Raw genomic sequence first — 25,714 nt, 5'->3', positions numbered from 1 at the left:
CGGCGAAGTTCTTCAATCAATGAAATTTTAACCCAGTCGATACCACGGCGAAAAATTCCAGAGCCTACATTCTTTGCTGCGACGAACTTTCCTTGGTTAAAATTTGCTCAACCCTTTCTGTCGCGGCAAAGAAACTTTTGTTGCTGCGGCGAAAAATTCCAGAGAAAATGGCGCCTCGGCAAAGAACAATTTTCTCCGCGGCGAAGTCTGGAACTTTTCAACTTCCGTTTTGTGCAATATGTGCTTCATCGCGGCGAAGAATATGCTTCGCCTCAGTGAAAATTGGAATATTTTCCCTTTTTGCCTTAGTTCGAAAATTCAACCGAAACACCCAAAAACACACAAAATCAAAATCATTTTAAATCATACAAAAACTAAACAAATTCATTTCTTCGCCGCGGCGAAAACTGGAATATTTTCCCTTTTCGCCTTAGTTCGAAAATTCACCTGAAACACCAAAAAACACACAAAATCAAAATCATTTTAAATCATACAAAAACTAAACAAATTCAAACAACAAACCAATGAAAAAAAATTGAAAACACTTGGGTTGCCTCCCAAGAAACGCTTGTTTATAGTCGGGAAGCTTGACTTTCTCAAGTTCTCATGTTGGGATGTCAAGTTGGATGGGAATTGACTTGCAACTCATCACCCCGTCGATGTATGGCTTCAACCTCTGTCCATTGACCTTAAATGTCCCCTTTTCTTTATGTGACACCTCCACCGCCCCGTCTGGGTACACTCTTGTAACTACGAAGGGTCCGGACCATCTAGACTTAAGTTTTCCAGGGAAAAGCCTAAGTCTAGAATTATACAACAACACTTTCTAACCCACTTTCAAAGTTCTTCTTCCTGGTATGCTTGTCATGCCATTTCTTGGTCTTTTCCTTGTACATCTTAGCATTCTCATACGCTTCATGACGGAACTCATTGAGTTTATTCAAAGTCAGCATCCTTTCCTCCCCGCTAGTCTGTGGATGGTATGGTGTCACAACTCTGTGTTTTACTCCATATTTTCCCAATAGCGCATCTAATTGCCTATTGCAAAAATGCGATCCTCCATCACTGATGATTGCCCGTGGTCCTCCGAATCTTGAGAAAATGTTCTTTCTCACAAAATTAACCACCACTCTGGCATCATTGGACGGCAATGCTACTGCTTCCACCCATTTTGATACGTAATCCACCGCTACAAAAATATACATGTTCCCATAAGAATTTGGGAAATGACCCATGAAGTCAATTTCCCACACATCAAACAGCTCAACTACTAGGATATTGTTCAATGGCATCTCATCTCTCTTTGAAATATTTCCACTCTGTTGACACTGATCGCATTCCTAAACCATCCGAAAAGAATCCTTGAAAAGGGTTGGCTAATAAAACCCATATTGAAAAACCTTGGCTGATGTCCTAGCTTCTCCAAAATGCCCACCCATTCCCTCTCGTGACAATGCCATAGAACACTCTCCATTTCCTTTTCCGGGACACATCTACGTATCATGGCTGCCTCTTGGTGCCGATTAGACCTGGGCAGGGACCGGTCCCAACCGGGCTCGGGTCTGGGCTTGATTGGGACCAATTGCTCATGGGCTTGGGACCGGTCCTAGGCCCATGAGAAATTTCAGGACCCGGACTAGTCCTATGGGCCTGAAAAATTATTTTTACCCCCTCCCCATTTTTTTTGATATATGGGTCAAAAGAAATTATGTAGGGGGGTTTATGTAATTTTTAGGGGCTTGGAAAATTTTTTCCACCCCGAGAGATTAATAAATTTTTAATTAATTTTATAAAATAATAAATAAATTAATGGTTAATTATAATTAATAATAATTTATAAATATGAGGATTTAAATTTAAATTTTAAAGAAATAATTTAATTAATTAATTTTAACATAAATGTAATATTTACACAATCATACATTCACACTTCACAAATAAACAATTAAATAAATTTATTTTTATTAAATTATTCATCATCAACAATATTTACATTGTTCAAATTTGTGTTTCTGAAGAGTTCGAGTAGTTCAGGATTTTCAGGTTGCTGTTGTAGTCTTCTCTCTGCATGAGTCCAATCTCATAAACACGTTATCACTTCAATCATCTCATTGGTTAAAGAGCATCTTCTGTCTTCAACAATTTGGCCACTCGTTGAGAATGCTGACTCGGATGCAATTGTAGAAACTGGCAAATATAAAATGTTACGTGCCATTTTGGCTACAATGGGGAATCGACTTTGATGTTGTTTCCACCATTGAAGCACATCCATCTCATTTTTCTCCTTTTTCGTCATGTAGGACATGTCCATTTGTAGGTGACGATTCAGCTCATTTGGTCCATGTATGTACGCACTGGAGCTGCTACTTTTGCCGCCATGTTCCATATACGTCCACATGCTCGATTCTTGATAGTTGTCTTCATCAGGGTCCTATTAGTTATCTCTGCTGGATGTTCCAGTTCCATTGTACCTGCTCTGATATAAAGAAAAAAGGCTTTCCAATTTTTGCTTAAAGTTAATCAAATAATACGTATAATCATGTCCTAAAACTACGTGTAATTTAAATCTAGGATCTACAACAAGACCTAATCCATATAAGAACGGAATATCTAACTAATATTTCTTGTATTTTGTTTCCGTTTCTGAAACAATTTCCATTAAGACATCATTATATCTATATTTAGCAAAAGTTTTAGAAATTTGAAGTAAAATATCTAACGCTAAATTTGTAGTAGGATAATAAATACCACTTAATGTATTAGTGGATTCATAAAAAATTTTGCAAACCGTCCAATCATCATAGTTGACAACTTCTTGTGGATTCTTCCGGTTGACGAAATTTGTAATTTGTGTTGTGTTTGGCAAAACTTTTTCCAATATCAAGTAGGTGGAGTTCCAACGGATAGGCATGTCTATACATAACTTCAAAGGTCGAACCGATGGATCCTCTTGCTTACAATATTTGACGTATGCCTGCCATCTTTTGTTGCTACCGCCGACGATGAATCTGATAGTCGTGCGCACCCTTTTAATCTTCAAATTTATAGCTTCTAAACCTACTTTAACAATCAAATTGATGATGTGACAAACACATCTTTGGTGAAAAAAATTGTCTTCACCAAGCGGATCCAATCTCTTTTCAAATAAAGAGATAGCTGCGGTGTTAGCAGTTGCATTATCTAGCATTAGTGCTACAACTTTATCAGTTAATTTATATTCTTGCAAAACTTCAAGTATTGTAAAATAAATAGTGTCAGCATTATGTGCAGTATATAATGGTCTAAAGCCTATCAAATTTTGTTGTAAACCTCAATCGTGATCTAAGTAATGTATTGTGACAGTTAAAAAATCTGTTTTTGATCTACAAGCCCATATATCTAAAGTAAGTGCAATAGATATATTTCTAAAATTTTGAAATTCATTTTTAAGTTGAATATTTATTTGGTTATAAAGTTTTAGTATGTCTCTTCTACTTGTACTTCTATTAATAGGGGTATATGCTAGACAAAATGCGGTTTTAATCAAGTGAATAAAAAAAGGATTTTTAGATAAAGAAATGGGAGAGTCCGTAGCAATTATGTGTTTTGCTATTTCCTCTCGTGCTTGGAGTGCATTGTATTTTCATGTTGACAAAGTTGAGGATTGTGGATTAAAATTAAGTTGAGTTTGAATTTGCCTACCTGGTTCGGTTGAAGATGAACCAGATAGCTGCATTATTTGGGGGTGCTTCTTCTCCAAATGACGTCGCATCGTCGAAGTTCCTGTCTCAGCGCCGATAACGGTTCCATAGAAATTACGTACCCCGCACGATTCTTCCCGTTCCCCATTTGCCTTTGCCCGTTTTGATTTGGTGAAGTGTCGCCTTACATTGGACACAACCCTCTTTGACGGTCAGGGGGGTTGGGTCGTGGAGTCGTAACTCGCTTGTGTTTGGCTGCACCCCGTCCCGGCTGAATGTGGTGGTTGTTGTTGAATTACAACTGCTGCTTCTAGAAAGGGTGAAAATGGATTGAACCCTTCCATTTCTTTGGTTGATAGAACGTAGAACTCATTTGGCCCTTCCATTATGAATTTATGATAAAATAATAAATAATTAAAATGAAAAAAAAATTAAATAATAATATAAATAAGAGATGATATTGAAAAATAGAAAAATTGAATAATAGAAAATATAAATAAATTATATGAATAAATTATAAATATAAATATAAATATAAATTGAATTGAAGAAAATATGAATAAGAATTGGATTGGAGTAGAGAGATTTAGAGAATGAGAGGTTGAGACTTGGTGTGAAAAAAATTGGAAGTGTGAGGGATTATTTATAGTGTAGGATTTGGGGGGAAAATGACAAAACCACCCCCAACCCCCCCACCCTATCCCCTCCCCTCCTCCTCCCTCCCTCGCCGCCCCCCCCCCCAAAACAACACATGACTATTGGCAGCCAACGGTCATGTGCTGTTTATTTGGATTTTTATTTTATTTTTTTTAATAAAATATCAATTTAACCCTTAATATTTTAATTAATTACAAAATTATTAGGGGTTTTTGGATATTTTACAAGGACTATTTTAAAATTTTGTAAATAGGTTTGGGACCGGTCCCATGCCCAAGCCTTGGAGGAGGGCCTGATCAAGGGACTGGTCCCTCCTCCCATAGGCTTGGTCCGGTTTGGGACTAGACCCTCATAGTAATAGGCCCTCCTAGGACCAGGACCAGTCCTTTGGGCCGAGTTTTTGGGACCAGTCCCAAATGCCTAGGTCTAGCGCCGATGAACCAGATTGGCCACCTATAGAATTCATACCTGTTAGGGTGGCATTGGTGAAGCACGACTGGTTGATATTCAGCTTAACAACGTTTTGTTGATTCCTCAACTCAACCACGTTTTGTTGCACCACCTGTGCAACCATCGTTCTGATCATCTCCACCAGATGGCCATTTTTGGGGTTTGACGTCCTTGCCCCCTGGTTATTTATGCCGTGCTGAGTTGGCGACATGGGTGGTCGGCGTCTAGCAGAATCCTGTTGTACCTCTTGGTGGATGGTCTCTACATTCTCAAGGTTTTCGATGGTGGTCTTTGATCTAGTGTGCACCATTGTGGGCTTGGATTGGGTAGGTTGTTGCGACTGTTCGTAGGAATTGCTGAGATGTTAGCGGAAGCCCTCATTCTAGTGCCAAAATATTGATACAGAAATTTGCATCAACTAGAGAATTCTGATTGACCTTGGTGGGATCGGAATGGATGTGCTTGTGATTACGGATAATCAACGATTGACAAGTATTGAATGTAATAAAGTAAATGGCAATGAGATTTTTTAAAGTGGTTCGGCGAAGTAAACTGTCAAGCCTATGTCCACTGCTTTTTGTATTTGCTGTAAGAGCTTACAATGAGAATTCTATGAAAATTTTGTAACTGTTTTTCCATCATTTGAGGGGGTTTATGTACAAGGTTTGTACAAAGGAAAGAACGAAAATAAATGGATTACAATTGATCTGAACTGCAATTTTGATATTCTCGCGATTGGGCGTTGTGATTGTATAGAGATTGTTGTTGATCTAGTTATTCCTGTGATATCTGAGATCTGAAGTTATTTGGGAATTAATTGAATGATCATTCAGGTTTTTCGTGACTGACTTGTGTTGGGTCGAGTTATATGTTGACGAGTTTATGTTGGGTTGGACAATCAGTGAAGTCGGACTGATCCTGGGTTGAGCTACATCCTCGCGGTAGCTCAAGCTTGGTGAAAAAATCACACATAACAATAAGTTTTTAGGATTTCTTTATATTTTAATATAAGGTTAAATTTATCATAAACAAAAATATAGACGACTAAAATAAAAATGGACTGAAAATTACTTTCCAGAATAAATCTTGTGCTTTTTAAGTCGATTATTGTAGCGACGGGCTTGTGGTCGCGGCTGAGCACAATTGAATGTTGAAACCTTTAGACGCAAAGGTCTGCTGCTATTAAGCATACCCACAACCGAAGAATGTTGTTTGTCTCCTATTTTAATATTTTTTTTTAATTTATGATAAAAGGAAATCAACTGTTCTTGTTCCAGCTGGATGTTGCAGACACCAGTAGCTTTTATCTAGAGTCAGTGGCCCCACTTAACTAAACACTCATTAACTCCAATTAATTATGATTCCACTTTACTAAGCTCATCCTCTCACCTTACACAGCTGTCACTTAATTATACTTGTTTCAACCACCAAACCTCAGACCATCAATCTTATCTTAATCCTACTTGATTGTTGTTGCATTAAAACCGTGATCCTAAATTACCATACTGCCCTTTAGTTAAATTTTCACTCTACATATCCAAAACTCTTTAATGTGCGAAATTATTTCTTTACCCTCTTTGTATGGTTTCTTATTGGGACCTGAAAGGGGTCCCATCTTTTTGAGGCCCAATGCAATGGGACCAAAAACGGCAGCGCAGGAGACCTTTTACTCTTTACTCTTTAGGCATCTTCCCCCTCCGACTCCATATATAAAAATTCGGTCATTTTCTTCTTCTTTCTTACCGGTGAGAGTAGAGTAAACTCTGTAAAGCAAAAGGTGAATTCTCTATTTTCAGATTTTATTCAGACCAATCTAAAGTACATTTGTCTCTTTTCTTTTTAATGTTTTTGATTTTTTTTTTTTTTTTTAATAAACAAGTCTATATTGTTCAGATCTCTGAGGATTCGTTGTCTCTTTAGGTGTATGTTCTTCAGTTCCTTGGGTGCTTAAGTAATGAATGCTTGTTAAGGTTCCTCAAGTACGTCATTGCCGGTAATGCTTAGATCCAGCTTTACTTTTAGTTATAGATCAACTTCAACTTCACTGTCTCGTTTACTCTCATTTTGTTTTGTTTTTTGGTTCTGTAAGGAACAGTTCTCTATTGTTCTTTGCTTCTTTAGTTGCTTATCTTATTCCTTTTCTTACTTGAGTTTATTGGTGCTGTGAATATGTATTCATGAATTTTCTTTTAAGTGAAACCTTAAGTTTGTGTTGATTTAAAACATACATTTAGGTTGTGTGGCTTTACTTATAATTTACTAGTAATTCATGCAGTCATGTGCTTCGTGTTGAAGTTGTATTGTGCATTAATACAATTAAAATGCTGCAGGTTGGTGTATTTGGATTTATACTGCAACTGTAATGGGAAAGACTCCTGGAAAATGGATTAAGACCTTATTTCGGGGGAAGAAATCCTCCAAATCTGGCTTTAAAGGAAGAGATATTCTGGTAATTAATTTCTATTTCCTTCTTAATATTTATGATTTAAATTTATCAGCTTCTTTCCTTTTCTCTTCTCATATGTCTCCATGTAATGAAATATTGCTTCGAAAAGGGTGGGTAATTGCATGGCTAGAATGTAGTGCTGAAGTAAATTCACATATCCTATTTGGTCTTCAATCATGAAAATCATTACATGATTGAAGATCAAATAGGATAATCAATTAAGAGACTGTTCAAATGCTTAAAAGTGACTTTTGTAGAAAGTGAAGGAGGAATTGTCATTGGCTAGTGGACTATAATGCCATAACTTTTTTTGTAACTGCAATTGAGTATATGCTAGTTCTAATTGGTATCTGAATCTTGTCTTAAGAAATCTGCAAACACAGGAGAGTCATTAATTTCTTCTAAAGTGCCTGTCTCTGATACACTCGTGGCTCCTCCTTTGATCTCGCCACCTACTCTTGAGACTTGTTCTAGAATTGGAGTGGACTCAAAACAGGGTGTAGCTGCAGAATTACCAAATGAAGGGGTTAATGTTTTGTCAGCAAAAGAAGATGGAAGTATTCAAAAAGTTATTGATTTGGGTTCAGAAAAAGACCCTCATAGAATTCGGCATAACCAAGCTGCCACAAAGGCTCAATCTGCATTTAGAGGTTATAGGGTAAGTTCTTCTTGCTCTGTTAAGACCTTGTCTGAGAGTTAAACGTAATGAACTCTGAGCATTCTCATGTTGCGTATTTGCAAACCTAGTTTTCTATTATTTTTCAATTTTTACAAGTTTTGATTTGATCTATTAATTTTATTGAATGATTTTCTCCATCAACAATAATTTTCTTAATGTTCTAGAAATTTCGTAATGAACTCTGACTCTGGTATCAGAATTGTTGATTGGTCATATGTTCAGATTTTACAAATTAAAATTGGACATGTGGTGAAAGCGTTGTAGAAAGAAGGGCTTTAAGTGTGTTTTGGCACAAGTGTGCAAAATTTGCATTTTGTGTGTTTGATTCTAGTACATTCTTTAGATGTAAGTTTGTCTATGGCAATTCAATGAATTAATAATTCAAATGTGATATGAGCTTATCTTGCTCTGAAATTAAGAATTTAATGATCTTCAGTCCTCAACGTGCCTGCTACTTGTATTGAAACATTTTGCTCGCTTCATGAAGACAGAAGACCGAGCTCCTTTCATTGATACACTGTTAGTAGACTTCAAATGTTTTCTTTATGAATTAATGAGTACTATATTAGTTTTGAAATGTTTCTTTGAAAGATCATGTAGGCAATAAGAGACCATGTTAAACAGACTAGGCCGTAGAACTCCTTAATTTATAATACAGGTGAAGGTGCTGCACAGTTAACTGATTGAATGCATAGGAAATTGGAGTTTGGATTTATTTCCTGCTTGAAGGGAAGACATATAGGCTTTACAATGTCACAAGGGTCACACTAATATAAGATGTTTGCTATAGTTTCCTAACTTCACACTATCCTGCAAAGCTAACACGGGCAACAGTTCTTTCAGTTTGAATGAAGTTGAAACACCTTTCAGCTTTATGTTTTCAGTAAGGTATAAATATTCGATTCTTTTTGTAAAGTTTCTGTTGTGCTGATGTTAGCTTAATTTCTTTGAAGGCTCGCCGTGCATTTCGAACCCTCAAGGGCATCATAAGGCTCCAAGCTCTTATTCGCGGTCACTTGGTTAGAAGACAAGCTGTTGCTACATTTCATTGCATCCAGAGCATTGTTAAGTTTCAGGCACTAGCTCGAGGTCAGAAGGTTAGACGCTCTGATATTGGGATTGAAGTACAAAAGATATGCAGCCAGGGAGTAGTTCTGGTAATTTTTTCTGCTTTATTTATATGGTAGTTGTTGAATTTTCCTATCATATCTTTTATCGGAGAAAAATACCTTCAGATTATGTAGCTCCCTTAGTTTTTGTTTCACAGTAAACAAGCATTGAAAAGCCTTTCATCATTGTATAAAAGAATAGATAACATAGGTTTTGATGAATAGGCATGTTGAATTTTCTTTTCAGTATTATGATAATATTTTTGTGTGTTTTAATTTCATCAAACCTTTTCTCCTTTAATTTTACCCCTAATATTTATGTTTCCCATCAGGTTGCTGATTGTTCAAATTCATCTGGAATAAGTACATCTACTCTTGTGAGGAAGCTCTCAAAGAATGCTATTATTCAGGAGGTAAGATCAACTTATATATTTCTGGCATATAGCTCAAAAAATTCTTTTCTTTTAGGTACCACTTCTAAAATGTTTATGGCTTCAGCTTTTCGGAATGAGATAACTCTTGATAGAAGGATTATGCCATATGGGTGGCTGGATGGGATATTTCCTGGTCTTGTACATGCTTCTGTCAATTTTTTTCCCTTCGTTGAGTGCTTTTTATAAGACCAATTGCTATCCTTGGTACTTTTGATGCATTACCATTCGCTTGTCTGACATATCAGCTTTAGGTCAATCAAGTCAAGAATTTTTGTGATGGCTGTATAAGTACCAATCATCTAGGTGCACCATGCTGCATTTGTCATCATGCCAATTAATTAGTACCATGTGGCTGTAAATTACATTATTCTTATGACAAATGTCAGCTTTTGGCTTCATCACCTTCTGCAATGCCTCTACGCGTGACCTACAACCCAGGGGAACCTAACTCGGCCTGGCAGTGGCTTGAGCGCTGGACGAAGGTACTATTTTGGCAACCCCACCAACAATTAAAGAAGAATATCCAATCAAAGTCTCGGACCAAGCGTGGCAGTTCTCAAACTGTAGAAACTGAAAACGGTGTTTTAAAGAGAAATTTCAGAAAATCATCTAGTATGAACACTGAAAATGGCTCAATTCGTTCTACTTCTGAGTTTGAGAAATCCAAACGCAATCCCAGGAAAGTTTCCACGTATCCTGTTGATTCTGTTCTTGAACATCCACAAAATGATTTTCAGAAGGTAAAACGCAATTTAAGAAAAAATTCCAACTCCACAAAAGAAGTGACTGAGCAATTGGAGGTTGATAATGAGAAACCAAAGCATGGTCTAAAAAAATCATCAAATTCTGCTGTCCCTGATGTTCCAGTTCAGGGGACCAATGATTCTATTGAGAAGATGAAGGATGTGTCCTTGTCAGTGTCTAGACATTCTGATGTTGATACAAATTTGAAATTGCCAGAAGATGATGGTTCAGTCGATGAGTTACTTGACCATCCAGCAGCTGACTTTAAATCTACAGAGAGCAATAGTAAAGTTGAAAATATTCAAGAGACAAATGTGGAGCTCAACTCTAAGGATCATCATATTAGCAATGAGAACCCAAAAAACAGCCAGAGAAGAGCCTCTTTACCCGCAAAAATTGATCATCAAGAAAATGTGTTACATTGTACACCAAAAGTGCCTAGCTATATGGCACCAACTGAATGTAGCCCAAAAGGGCCTAGCTCTATGGCACCAACTGAATGTAGCCCAAAAGTGCCTAGCTATATGGCACCAACTGAATCTGCCAAGGCTAAGCTTAGAGGACAAAGCTCCCCCAGGTTTTTCCAAGATTCAGTTGAGAAGAATGGTATAACCAGGCGGCATTCTCTGCCATCTTCCAATGGCAAGCCAAGTTCATTTTCTCCAAGAGTAACAAGACTTGTTCAAGCAGCTGGCAAAGGGGTAGTCAGACCGGACCGATCCCTTACATCTTCCCGAGATGGTGGTGGTAAGAACATTTGATCCCATTCTAGTATGCCCTGTCTTTTGTAAGTTCGTTATGTGTGACGACATAAATTCTAGTTCATGGATTTGTACAGATACATAGACACATAGATACACATATTTACCTATTGGTGGGTTCTTTTGGAATTTGGATATTAAGGATGATTTAAGCATAGGTTATGCATGGGAATTTTATTTTGTATTAGGGCCTATTTGAATCCTTCACTCTAGACAGTTGTTATGTTTTGCTGTAGCCTACCTGTCCACTGAAGTTCTGCTTAATATAGATGAACAACTCTGTTGTCTATGATTACTGATAAATTGACATCTTCACTTATATTTATTGAAAAGGATCATAAGTCCTTGGTAACCATATATTGTAAACTATTTTTTTTTTTGTTGGGTGGGTTATTATATACAGAGGTGGCTATTAATAAATACTTTGAGTTCTTATTTGACTTGAAAAAGATTTTGAATGGCTAATTCTCTTTCTAATTGATTGTTGTGGGCATTCCGATTTCAGATAAGGTGATCCAAGCAGAGTGGAGGAGGTGATTTTGCAGTATCCCATGAAAAGTCAATCAAAGAGGTGAAAGAAAATTGTTGAGTAGGATTCATTTGCATCAAAGAGTTGTAGAACAATGAAATGGATGTCAGGTACTAAATAGTGTGTGGTTTGTGCCAAGCGTGTTAATTAATTTTCTCACTTGTTGGGTTGTAGGTGGGTAAATATTTAAAGGTCCCAAGGCATGGGTTGGTTATTTTCATGTTTTTTGTGATGTACAATTAATTTTACTGTATTTTTAACTCTAGATATTAAAGTGTGAGAAACTTCTATTCAAACTTCAACCTTTCGAAGGTGTAGTTGAAAAATCTGATATTATATATCAGAGGAAATATCTTGCGTTACCATATTTACCCACTCTGATGGTCTTGTTGATTTACCCGAGCAATCTTAATTCTTAAAACATAATTATCGGACATGACCCATTAATGAAGATGCCATGATTTCTTAAGATTGCCTGTATTGATACTATCAGTCCCAACTTCTGTATTTGGCAACTTCTCTTATTGCGACTGTGAAAACACATTATTGCCTTGAAAAAAACGAAGAGTTCTATTTCTTATTAGGGTCAGCTATGATGCACTTTTATTGACAGTGTTCTATCTCTTTGCTGAGGTCCTAATTCACCAAATGCAAAAAGCATGGAGTGAAGTTCCGGGAGTCCAGTCAGGGTGGAACTTTGCCAGGCTCTTTGTGTAACCGTTTCCTAGATAAATGCACCCATAGCCTGCTGATGCACCCCCATATATTGTGGTTTTTTTATCATAAGACCAGATAATTTTGCCTGTGTTGGCGTCCATTGTGTATAAAGGACCATTAGGAGATACAGAGCCAGCAAAGAGGAGATTGTTTACTGGTGTGACAGGCGCTTGTGCAGTCATTGCTGGGATTTGCCGTCTACCAAACAATTTCCCCGGTACTTGCATCCAGAGCCACCCATGCTCCAGCCGTTGTTCTTTGTGTAGAAGGTGCAAGAGGGAAACTCACTCGGTCACTGTTGGCAATGTTTGTATACACTCTTTTACCATCAGTGGCTGCACCCCAGAGTCCTCCCTCCTTCCCACCTGGTCCAGCCAACTGCAATCCAAGAAATAAGACATTAATTTTCCTTGGGTTAAAATTAAGAGTAAATAAGAGTTGCAGGCTTACCTTGAACCACACTGTGTCACCATTGTCACGGTCTAAGGCCCATACAAACCCACTCTTTTGTACAGCCACTGCAACGTCGCGTATTGTCTTGTTTACATATATGCTAAGTAGCGTAGGAGCCTCTCCAAAGTCAGCATCAATGCTTGGCCCTGGAGGACAGTCGGGGTTATTAGGAACTAAACATGCGAAATAGAATACATCATAACCACCCAGTTGCCTTGCCCAGGCAATCCTTCCAGAATCAATATCCAATGCAAGTATTGAATTGAAGTTGATATCAGGTCCAGTGCACTGATCCGGTTTAGTTGGTGGTGTTGTTTGATTGTTTTGCAACTCTTGGCATCGTAGCACATCAGGAGGAGCTATGTAGAGGTTCCCAGTTCCTATATAAAAACGTCGTCTTTTTACATCAATGGCAGGACTACTTCCCCATATAGCGGCTCCTGAGTAACCACCCAGTTTGCCTCCATTATCAGGAAGCATATAGGTTCTCCATATGACTCTACCAGTTCGAACATCTAGCTTTGCAAAGCTGCCCCGGAAACTACAACACTGTTCAGCTGGTAATGCCTCTTCTAATGACGATACTCCAACGTAGAAGCCCTTATTAATTGAAACAAGAAGTTCTTTAAAGAAAATTTAACAAATGGTCTATATCCTGAATTAATTTCACCGCAAGGAAAACACTTATTTTCGTCGTAATAGGAACATCTCCCATCGGACAACCTATAATACGACATCCGGAACTACGTTAGACCGGAATCGTAGAACGTGGGTCAGAAAACTTCTATTGCGACGACGGCTGCAAAGCAGAAGGGCTATTTCAATGCCACCTGCGTCGCAATAGATTGCTAACACCCTATTCTGACGCCGGTGATCACTATCGTATCTTGAGGATTTAAAACTTTTCATTTCACCCCCTGTACATTACGCAACCTTCATTCACCCCCTGAATGAACAAAATTTACTCATGGATTTGAAAAGCCAAAATTAAAGATTAGCTGGGTTCACTTACCCTAGACAGTGATTTGAGCTCGAGGACGTGAGTCTAGCTGAGTAGACCACAGAAGTCTCCCATTTGATCTAGTAACAGCGATTACAACTGCAGGGCCATATATTCCAACAATCAGTAAGCCACCGGCTATGGCTGGAGTTGTTCTTGATACAGTAACGTTAACGATGATCCCAGTACCATTTAATCCTGTTAACTCACCAAGGTTCTTCTTCCATATAAGAGCACCACTGAAGGCATTCACTGCATATAAATTTCCATTCCATGATGGAAAGTAGACCACTCCGTGACTCCTTCTGCTATTGCTGGAGTTGCTGTTATGTCTTTACCAGCATAGAATTTCCATCTAAGCCGTAACTTCTTCACAGTTGATGGATCGATTAGCACCTCTTCACTAGCATACCTCCTGTTATTTAAGTCTCCTCCATGATTTAGCCACTAAAAAAGAAAAAACAAACAAACCATAAAATACGTAAAATGAATATAGAGACTTTGCTCCCTAGCTTCAAATTTAATTATTCCTAAACTTAAAAACATTGAGCAGCTGAAATTAAACAAAGTATCGGCACTTGCATGAACTGCTTGTGTGTAATGCATAGCTTCAAATAAGCACATGGACATGAGAACAATGGTGATGATCCCATGAGACTTATGGGATTTGTTATTATAGGCCATGATGAGTAAAGTAATATCTAAGGGAGGAATAAAAAGCAGTATGAAACTGGCTATTTATAAGAATCTAGAGTTCAACTAGAAAGAATTTGTGTAATTAGTTCTAGTTTCAATTTTCTGTTACTACAAAAATAGAATGTGACGTTCCAAAATCAACTTTATCATCATATTCCATCACTAGTATTAAAAATGACAAGAGTTTGAGATCTAGCTAACGGTGAGGGATGCCGCTAACGACTATACGCATAATGTGACGTCGGGAAATCTCATTTTGATATCTTTAATCCTTGGACAATAATATATATTGAACCGCATAGATGATAAACCCTGATTCAAAAATTTATTCCTAAAATAAATTATTAAATATTTTTTTTGCCATAGTAGTTTTAAAAAGTAACTCTTTCATCCCTGGCCTCATCCAGGCGTGGGAGGTCAGATCTATCAGAAAATGATGACTGATGGAGATGCAAAAGAGAAAGGAGGAGGAGGAGAAAGAAAAGAAAAAAAAAGGAGATGGAGAAAAGTAAAAGAAAGCAGTGTTTTGAAACCCAGACTGGAACCACCGGTCTGACCGTCGATCGGCCCCTTTTCCAGTCTCGGTATATCCTAAACTCGGTTATAATAGTTAGATTAGATTGACCCGCGGTTGGACCGGTTGAACAGTGTCGAATCGCCGGTTCAACCGTCGAGTTAGGGAACTACATTCACTGCTAGTGCCGCCACTGACCATTTCAGCTGGTTTTCTATTGTTTTTTTTTTCACCAAAATCACTAGAAAACATCACCCTGACACCGTTTCTAGCCATTCCCAACCTTGATTCACTAATTTTGGTTGGATTTTGCACATTCTCGTCTCCTTCACAACTCGTGCGACTATAGTTCCAGGCCCGATCCGGCCTGATTTCGTCACCGTTCGATCTCCTTGACACCACCATTAATTAGCTTCACCTTCACCTCCACGACAATCCCTACCATTTTCAATTCCAATGCACTTGTCATTCATCGCTCGCCGTCCACCTCTTGTTCGTGCGACCAACTGTCTTCCTCCCTAATTCCGGTAGCTTCTGACGCCAACCATCCCAATTGACACCACCATAAGCATCACTTTCATGTCTAGATCAAAACCCCCATCATCCCGAACTTTGATTGGCAATTGATAGCCTAGATCACAAGGGTGTGTTTGTTGAATTTTAAACTTGAAGGGACTGATGTGTTATTTCTCAAGGGTGTGTTTGTTGGATTTCAAACTTGTTAGATATGATGACATCACCGGTTCAACCCGCTGATCGAACAAGTTGAATTGCCTGACCCGAGAATAGGCCTGTTGGCCGGGTCAGTCCCTGGGTCAGGTTTCAAAACACTGAAAGAAAGAAAAGGCAAAGTGAAAAAAAAAAACCATTAGGTTTATTATTAAAATTTCACAAAAGGTTAAAAACACCCTTATTAGCTTTAGGAAAAAAAAAAATTCACTAAATGTGGGCAAGGATCCTATTTCACATAACTTTGGGTGGCTTTGTAGAATCGCTATAGCTATGGAAGTTTTCTAAAAATACCCCTATTTTTATTATTATGTTATACTTAATTTGTAGAGGCAAATTATTGTCTTAAATATTTTTCATTATGTATAAAAAATCCTAAGGAAATTTGAATGACATTAATCATTTTTTCATAATTTTCTAAATTCCCTTCTAGGAAAACAAGTTCTTTACCAATGTAATATATTAAAATCATTATTAGTTTTATTAATTATACCATTAAATCATTATGCGTCACAGTCAAATAAAACAAAAAGATTAAACATTTTTTGCAAATAAGGTTTCATTATCTTTCATTACACCAATCAAAATCCAATGATATAAATTTTATACTTTAATACAACAGATTCTTTTAAATTTTAGTTTTTGAAAGATTAAAAATAAAGATAAGCATTCTAATTATTATTTCAAACATATTCAAAGTGCTACTATTTTTCAATAAGTTTCTTTTTTTTCTTCCTGTCTATTGTTTATTTTAAATTGATAGCATTATTATTATTTTTTCTTTGTTTTTATTAATTGATTACATATTTGTTTTTAGTTGATATTTTATCCCAAGAATTTATAATTGAACTTATGAATCTGTATTTAAAAAGCTTAAGAAAAATAGAAGTTTATGCAGATTTAGTTAAACTTTAGAAAAGAGTTTCATCAAATTTATCAGAAAAATAGTTACCTCGGAAGTATGATAAAATAATAAAAAATCCCCAATGATTTCAGAAATAACAAAAGTGCTCTTGTCGATAAGTTTTAGGTGTTAAAACGGGATAATATCATAGATGACCCTTAAGGTTTCCAAATTTATCATTTAGATAACAACTTTTGCATTTTTTATCATAGATTTTAATCAAAACTTGAAATTGTATCATGGATACCCCCTTTGCTCTAACTTCATTATGTTTACCGATTGTTGTAGATGACCAAAAAGGTAACTTTGTTCTTATAAGGAACTGTTAGGGTAAAATAGTAACTTTGGTCTATAAAAAAGTGTTTTACCAGCCTAACGGCAACATGACGGGGTTAGCAAAGAGAGATATTTGTGGTAAAATTTATAAACTTTGAAGGTTCATTTGATATGCAAAGGAGTATTTATGATACACTTTCAAATTTTGAGGGTAGTTTATGATAAAAAGTGCGAAAGTTATCATCAGAATGAAAAACTTAAAAACTTTAAGGGTAGTTTATGATAATGTCTTGTGTTAAAATAAAAGATATTAGGGTAATTTGGTAGCATTTACTAACTTGGAACATGTAAATTTTAATGGTTCACTAATGATTCTTTAACAATAAGGGATTTTTTGTTATTTCATAAACACCAGGGGGTTTTTGTTATTGTTTAATATCTCAGGGGATCTATATCTTTTAACTAAAAGAAAAAAAGAAAAAAGAAAAAAAGAATATACACTTAAATAGATTATAAAGAAAATGGCAATCTTATTTTGTATTGTGGAAAGAATACCTTGAACCGAGGATAACTCCCTAGCAATAGACAAACGTACAAGAGACCGAATAAAAAGTAGTGTGAACAGAGAATTGATCAACCAGATCATCAAAAGATTGATATGTTTCTTGGTTTCAGTGTTCTTTGTCGGAGAAGTAGCTATGATTGAATCTAGGGTTTGTTAGAAATTGAAGTTTATCATGGAGTGTTGGAGTAAAGTAACTGAATTTCAGCTCATTATCGGGTAAAAGCTGCCGGGTAGTTGAAATTGGTCAAAGCTCTTTTAGGAAGGCCCTCGTACTATGATGTCATGGGAAACAATTTTCTGATCGATTACTCAGCTCATGCCTTCTGGATGGTAGAAGGTAATACTTTAAAAATTGGAAGACTAAATTCAAAATTCGTTTGAAATCTATTATAACTGAGATTATAAATATTGAAAATCTATTATAACTAGATTACAAATGTTAATTTCAGTTTAAATAAGGTAAGTTACAATGCTACAAGGGCTAATCAATACTCTTCATGGTCATTTAAGAACAAACAGAAATAATATAAATTCTCCCTTTAATTACTTAAGCCGTTCACCGATCTTTACTAGTCCCAGTAAAACATGGCAAGAATAAAAGTTAAAAGAGCTTAAACTAAATATACAAATTAATGTATACAAACTGACATAACTCCTATTCACCCATAGTAATTCAATATTCATTCATTTATTTTGTAAAACATTAATTTGCATGCAGAATTGTACGTACACATAGTATTATTCTAAAGTGAATTATATGATTAAGATTATCTTTACATTGCTTTGTATAATTATAATTTGTTGATGCGTGATTTTGACACCAACCAAACGCACGTATAAAATGCTAAACGGGCCCAGAAGACACATGTGAATGTGAGAATGAGAATAAATGCAGTGTAGAACAATGTTTAAAGTGGTTCAGATGCTAAGGAAGCAAATCCTACGTCCACTGATTTTGTATTAATGATAGTGATCAGGTCGAGTTCAGCGGACTGACTTACAAATGATTATATAAGAGAGAGAATGCTATTTTTTTCTTTAGAGAGGGTAGCTAATCCCTTAAATGAGAGAAGAGCTCTCAATTTATAGTGGGATGGATTAAGGTTATGATTACTAAATCTGTGAGTTGGTGAGATTATCCGTACAAATCTTTCTTTATGTCCCATTGCCCATCTTCTAGAGTGATTTACGTGATTTGGTGCAGGGATTGAACATGTGGGATTGCTATCGCTCCTGGCTGGTCTAACGCGCACCCACTGTCCTGACACGAGCATGCCGCCCCTGTCACTGTATGACATGGCTGCCTCTGACTGGCTGCGGGCCTACCTAAGCTCTGATTTTTTATGCTGATTGAGTCTTGCGTAAGCCCTATATTTTCAGGCATAACAGAAGTCCCCTAGTTTTTAAGGTGCGAGGATCGGACCTTGGAAACTATAATTCATGCCGTGACAAGATGCCCTTGAGGAAACTCTGGTGATCCCGACTTGTATGAGAAGAGGTCATGACTTCATTTTCGTGCGCGCGATCTGATACAGTCTTTGCTTAAGGGTGAACGACATGATCTCAGACCATATCAGTGCTTTCGATTTTGATTTTCTGAAGTTCACGACCTGATTACACTTGGAATTCTCTGGACAAGGGATTGGGTTGTTTCGAAGCCAAATACTCATTGAGTCATGTCGTTTAGCGACCAGAGGGGTAGAACCGAGGAGTCACGTTGCTTTGTGTCTGGCCAGACAAAGAGTGTTCTACGTAACGATCTCTTCAGATGTTACCTGGCGCATTTTCGTAAGGGATATATTTAATGAAGCGCCTTTTGCTCTGACAAACGTGTCCTGTACATAATTAATGCCACTTATGAGCATTAAATGCGTGATATGCTGAAACGATATACTCTTATCAGAGCATTAAATGCAGATTGGGGCGCATTTAATGCGGCAGGAGAATCGTGCCGTTGCTTGGGGTTTTTCAACGACGATTGGGTTTTCTTGGAGCGTAACGGTCACCCCTCCCCGTGGGTCTGTGACACATGGTTGCGATCAACGGTGAGATACATTTTACCGCCCAAACGTTGTTTGATTTCAGGAAAACCAAACGCCAGTTCTTTTGTTATAAAATCTAGGTTCATTTCAGGCAATGTCACCACACATCTTTCCAGAGAGAGCAAGAGACTTTTGTAAACTAGGATTCTTTGCCTTCCAAACCAGTGCATGCCTGACATTCGAAGCAGAAGGAACCATCTTCATATTCCGAGAGGCAATAATCGTTCTATTTTTGTTTCTTAGTCCCAGTAGTTGATAAATGATTGGTTTTTCGGTAGTTGATCGGAGACGAAATGTTTTTGCTGGGTTCGAGCCGTGAATGGTGGCTTGAATCGTTCTGTTAGGGTTTTTTCTGGGATTTATGAGGGGAAGTGTTTGCTTTCCTCCATGTCACCGTACGAAATGGTGTACGAGAGCTAAAAAGATTCCTTGCTTGTCACTTTTGCAGACTGCAGTAGGATAGACCCCTCAACGACCAGATCCGAGGAAGGGACTAGTTCGTCTACGCAAGATATTCCCGCGAGTCCCACTCAAGAGATCTACTCGGTACTTACTAAGGACGAGCTCGATAGGGTGATAGACCAATACGGCATCCGTGTGGATGTTTTCCGCGATAGGACGCGCACAGCTCGGCATCCACCAAGTGGGTTGGTCGCGATCTCTGAGGAAATCTTCAAGGGTGGGGGGCTGATACTGGGGGTTTCGATGAATCGAATAGGAATGCTTTCCGGTGCATCAGAGTCCAATGACGAGGCTATCCTTGCCAAGGCATCTACCACAGAGTTGCTATCTTTGGGAATCTACGTGATCGTGAAGTGCTTGAATGGCTCGAGCGCGGCCTTAGCTTTCTTCAGATAATTGATCATATTTTCTTCCTTGGCTTGGTACTCTCCCAAAATCTGGTTAACGACTAGCATGGAATCGCTGTGGATACTGATCGCGACTGCACCCATTTCCTTGGCCAACCGTAGTCCAGCGAGTAGAGCTTCATACTCTGCCTCATTATTGGTTGCCTTAAAATCGAATCGGAGAATGCCGTGAATGCGAGCCATTTCGGGACTCAAAAGGAGAAGACCTACCCCGGCCCTCTTTCTGTTAGATGATCCATCGACGTAGAGGCCCCAGGTCGACAGATTCTGGGCAGTTTCCTGAATGACTTTGCTGGGCCGTTGCTCTGACTCATTCGTCAGATGATATGAGAATTCTGATATGAAGTCGGAAACAGCCTGCCCTTTGATACTTGATTTTGGTCTATATTTCAGATCGAACCGACTTAATTCCATGGCCCATTTAAGCAATTTACCCGCCGTCTCTGATTTCTAGAGGACCTGCCTGAGTGGGGAGTTAGTCATTACATGGATCGTATGGGCGTGGAAGTAAGGTGGTAACTTTCTGGAAGCGATCAGCAAGGCATAAGTTAATCGTTTCATTTCTGGATACCGCATCTCGGCATCTAACAGATGCTTGCTCGTGTAATACACGGGCCATTGGACCCTATCCTCTTCCCGAATTAAGGCTGCACTGACCGCGAATTGGGAGACGGACAGATACAGGAGGAGGATCTCTTGCTCTCCTCGATATGAAGCGACTTAACGCCGCTATTCGCCCATTAAGGCTCATGACCTGCTTTTTGTTGGTCGGGCTTTTCATGTCGAGGAGAGCTTGGATTTTCTCGGGGTTGATCTCTATTCCCCGTTGGTTAACCATGTATCCTAGGAATTTTCCTAAAGATACTCCGAACGAGCACTTGAGGGGGTTTAGCTTCATTCTATACTGCTGGAGGATGTTGAACATCTCAGCGACATGGGATTTGATCAGCATGTCATCTATGTAGACCTCCATTGATTTTTTGATCTGTTCGGAGAACATTTGGTTAACCAACTGTTGGTAAGTTGCGCCAGCGTTCTTGAGGCCGAAGGGCATAACCCTGTAGCAGTACAGCCCCCGATTTGTAACAAAGGATGTATGCTCTTCGTTCGATGTGTACATCAGAATTTGATTATATCCCAAGTACGCATCCATAAAACTCAACAGCTCGTGCCCTAAGGTGGCATCCACGAGTTGGTCGATTTTGGGCAGGGGAAAGCTATCTTTCAGGCATGCTTTGTCGAGGTCGGTGAAGTCGACGCAAGTTTGTCATTTACAGTTGGGCTTCTTTACTAGGACTGGGTTGGCAACCCAGGTTAGATAGAGCGTTTCTCGGATGGATCCATTTCGAAGGAGGTTATCCACCTCAAGTTTTAAGGCAGCATATCGCTCCAGATCCATCGCTCTTCTCTTTTGACAAACCGGCTTGGCTTCACTATCGATGTTCAATGCATGGAAAATAATATCCAGGCTAATCTCGACCATATCCGCATGTGACCATGCGAACACATCGATATTCTTTCTAAGGAAGCTGGTCAGTTCGGTGGCGAGCTGAGGGTTGAGATTGCTCCCAATCCTTAACACTCTGCTCAGCTTGCTCTGGTCGACCGATACTTCAGATAGATCCTCAACTAACCCACTGGAAGGGCATTCCTGAATACGAGGATCCATATTATCCTCGGCTAGGCCAGGCTGTGGCTCGACCTAACTGATCGCCGTTACCTGTCGGGGAATGCCGCGTAAGATGCCCTTCCCTTTGCACGCCATCTATACTATTTTCATATAACAGTCGTGGGATGCGTGTTGAGATCCGCTGACTTCCCCTATCCCCGTCGGGGTAGGGATTTCATCTTTAGATGGTATATCGAAGTGACTGCCTTGAAGTTTCTTAGCAGAGGTCACCCTAGGATACCATTAAAAGCGGATGGGCAATCCACTACCAAGAATTTAGTTACCTTGGTCACTTCGTCGAAGTCACCCAATGTGACTGGGAGCAAGATCGTTCCTTTGGGGATCAGGTGGTCCCTGGTAAAACCATACAGGGGGATCGAGGCGGGCTTGAGGTTGACCTCGTCCAAGTTCATTCTTTCGAAAGCTGTTTGGAACAGGATGTTCACAACACTTCCGTTATCCACCAACATTCTGTGGACGTTATGGCGCCCTATTAGGGGCATGATCACAAGAGCGTCATCGTGGGGATGATGCAATCGAACTGCATCCTTTTCGGAGAAGGTAATTTCCTCCTCCCTGCGAACCTTTTGTTGTCGTTGCGTCGTACTCATCACACTGATAGGGCCATGATGGGCTGCGCGAGCATACCTTTCCTGGGCACCTCGCGAGTTCCCTGCGAGGTGTGGCCCTCCAAAGATCAAATTGACGCTGCATATACCTTTGCGATCACGTCACTTCTTTCTTAGTTCCCCTTGATTTTTCTCTTGTACGGGAGCAGAATCATCAATATATTCCTTGAAATGCCCCTGCTTGATGAGGTATTCGATTGCCTATTTGAGAGCTCGACACTTATCGGTGAGATGCCCATTATCCCGATGAAAGCGATAGTATTTCTTACTATTTCTAGCTGATGAGGGATTTTTCATGGGCTCAGGCTCTCTAAGCAGGATGGCTTCTTTTGACTTGTCAAGAATAGCCGATATAGACGCATTCAAAGGCGTATACTGATTTCTGTCGCGATCGCGATGAGGAACATGAGCATAAGACTTTTTGGGCTCATAGCGCGGTTTCTTTCCTTTTTGCTGATCGTCAGTAGCCCATCTGCGATCATCTCTCCTATTTTCCCCCCGACTAGGCGCACTACTTGAAGCACCGGGGTCGCGGCGGTGGAGCACCGCCACAGAATTTTCAATACGGAGGTACTTCTCCGCAAGATTATAGAAGCGGGTGAGGGAAACATCATCCTCAGCCTGCAACTCTTTCCATAGGTCGGTCTGTGGGCGAACTCCTGCTATGATGAGAGTCCGAATAGACTCTTCGGGAGTGTGAGTTACTTTATTTAGTTCTCTGTGGAATCGGTCGATGTAAGACTGGAGGGATTCATCCCTCTCTTGCCTTATATTGCTGAGGTAGTTCAAAGGCATTGAGAACTTTCGGTTTGCTTGGAAGTGCCTTAGAAACGTGGTACTCATCTAAGGCCACGAGCTGATCGATCCCGCTAGGAGCGACCTGAACCATCGTTTGGCATGAGAGGTTAGAGTTACTGCCAAACAATGGCACTTTGCCAAATCTGAAACCTGGTGAAGCTCCATCAAGTCGTTGAATTCATATAAGTGATCCTGCGGATTAGAATTTCCATCGAACGCCCATATGTCGGGTATTCTAAATCTTGATGGGAGTGGGGTGGCTAACATTGCCGGAGAAAAAGGAGACGCTAACACGACCTGCCCTTGCTCATTTTGCTGAGCTCTTAGCTGGTTTAGAGCTCGTTGCAGCTCCTCAATCTGAGGCAACGGAGCTATCTGGGGATTGCTTTCTCCCATGTGAGTCCGACCCTCGCAGTTGCGATTGAGAAAAGTCCGGAGGTTGGATTCCACTTCGCCTTGGCCGGCAGTTTCGACCTCTCTCTACACACGCTGACTAGAGCCGTGTGATGGCGATGAACGATGCAGGGAATTTTCACAACCTCTGCGGTGGTAAGAACCGCCCCGCGGAGTGTGGGAACCTCCCACATGACTATGATCAGGATTGCTTCTTTGGCGGTGATGAGAATCGCCCGCCCAGCACTTTTATGGGGGTTTCCATGCGATGTGGCATGGGACGGCTCGGCTTGTGACTTTTCACCGAGTCTTAACACCACGGGTATTCTACTCGGGACGTGATCGGTGTTCGCTGGCCCTTTGGAGCCCTTAGACCCATTTTTCGCCACTTGCTTACCCTTCCTTCGGCGCGTTGCAATGCTCGCAGCGCGGGCTATTGCCTTTTGCGGCACTTTCGCGCGACCTACAGGCGTTTTTGGCGGTTGCACCACCTTATTTGATTCGGGTGGCACGCCCTAGTCCAAACGGTCCAACCTTCGGTTGACCGTCTGGAGAGTATTATCGAACCTCTCCAGGTAGCTTCTGATGGCAGGGTCAAGTAGTGAACTCGACAGGATATCCCCTAGGACATTCTGCGGAACCGAAGGTACCTCGGGAGAGGTGTCTTCCTGTACTTGGGGGATCTCCTTAACACCCTGGTTGGTTCGCTCAAGTTCAAGTCGGTGGGCCATTTGCTGTTGTAGGACCAGTAAGTTAGAGATTCTCCTGATGAAGGACGAACACTAAATCAGGCCCTCCTTCTAATGTCAAACTGTTGATGCGTGATTTTGACACCAACCAAATGTACGTGTGAAATGCTGAACGAGCCCAAAAGACACACGTGAATGTGAGAATGAGAGTAAATGCAGTGGAGAATAACGTTTAAAGTGGTTCGGATGCTAAGGAAGCAAATCCTACGTCCACTGATTTTGTATTAATGATAGTGGTCAGGTCGCGTTTAGTTGACTGACTTACAAATGATTATACAAGAGAGAGAATGCTATTTTTTTCTTTAGAGAGGGTAGCTAATCCCTTAAATGAGAGAAGAACTCTCAATTTATAGTGGGCTGAATTAAGGTTATGATTACTAAATCTGTGAGTTGGTGAGATTATTCGTGCAAATCCTTATTTATGTCCCATTGCCCACCTTCTAGAGTGATTTACGCGATTTGGTGCAGGGATTGGACACGTGGGATCGTTATCGCTCCTGGCTGGTCTGACGCGCACCCACTGTCCTGACACGAGCATGCCGCCCCTGTCACTGTATGACATGGCTGCCTCTGACTGGCTACGGGCCTACCTAAGCTCTGACTTTTTATGCTGACTGAGTCTTGCATCAGCCCTATATTTTTAGGCATAACATAATTATTGGGGAATTATTTTGTACACTAATACCTTTTTATATTAGCTCCCTTTCTTGTGTTACTTTACCATACAGTATATAATTAAGAATCCCTCACGTATTATTAATGTTATACTATGATAACATTATGGTATTAGAGTTAGTTGTATATTCTATATATTACAATTATCAGCACAGTTGGAATTAATGGAGCGTCATGAAGTAGTATCCAAGGAAATGGGATGGTTTGAATGTGATGCATATCAATACCAATATATAATGATCGCTTCAGGCTTCTGCATGTGTGGAGTTATGTATCTAACGGTTAATCAGTCCATATTATTATACTTCAAAGCAATGAAATAATTAGACAAGACATAACATGATGAAACAAAAACATGAAAAAGGATAAAAGAACTGCAATCAGGTAACTTTTTTTGGATGTAGATTCCACAATAAACCCACAGTTGAAGAAAACCCAAGGATCAAATTACTGCATAAAAAAAAAACAAAAATTCAAGAAAAGAGGGGCAACATCAAGATGAAGATTAACAATAATCCAATAAATAACAATGCTTAGCGAATACATT

General features: G+C 39.4%; 2 protein-coding genes across 2 annotated transcripts; one reads left to right on the top strand and one right to left on the bottom strand.

The window, feature by feature from the left end:
* Positions 1-6,481: 6,481 nt before the first annotated feature.
* On the top strand, positions 6,482-11,504 carry LOC116135250 (protein IQ-DOMAIN 31-like). Its single transcript, XM_031420944.1, has 9 exons — positions 6,482-6,564; positions 6,708-6,780; positions 7,118-7,236; positions 7,601-7,891; positions 8,866-9,069; positions 9,354-9,434; positions 9,842-10,614; positions 10,705-10,946; positions 11,466-11,504. The coding sequence occupies exons 3-9, from the start codon at positions 7,150-7,152 to the stop codon at positions 11,495-11,497; spliced, it is 1,710 nt and encodes a 569-aa protein (XP_031276804.1). The 5' UTR covers positions 6,482-6,564; positions 6,708-6,780; positions 7,118-7,149; the 3' UTR covers positions 11,498-11,504.
* Positions 11,505-12,130: 626 nt separating this feature from the next.
* On the bottom strand, positions 12,131-16,380 carry LOC116135232 (polyvinylalcohol dehydrogenase-like; the record flags this gene model as incomplete). The annotated part of the gene is given in 6 exon segments (XM_031420928.1): positions 12,131-12,386; positions 12,388-12,584; positions 12,657-13,270; positions 13,669-13,966; positions 13,969-14,106; positions 16,363-16,380. Coding segments are annotated over 6 exon segments (1,521 nt in total), but the record flags the coding sequence as incomplete, so codon positions are not given.
* Between the last annotated feature and the right edge of the window lie 9,334 nt (positions 16,381-25,714).

The sequence above is a fragment of the Pistacia vera genome, unplaced genomic scaffold (assembly GCF_008641045.1).
Source record: "Pistacia vera cultivar Batoury unplaced genomic scaffold, PisVer_v2 Contig297, whole genome shotgun sequence".
Lineage (NCBI taxonomy): Eukaryota > Viridiplantae > Streptophyta > Magnoliopsida > Sapindales > Anacardiaceae > Pistacia > Pistacia vera.
This window is presented reverse-complemented; position numbering and strand designations above follow the sequence as displayed.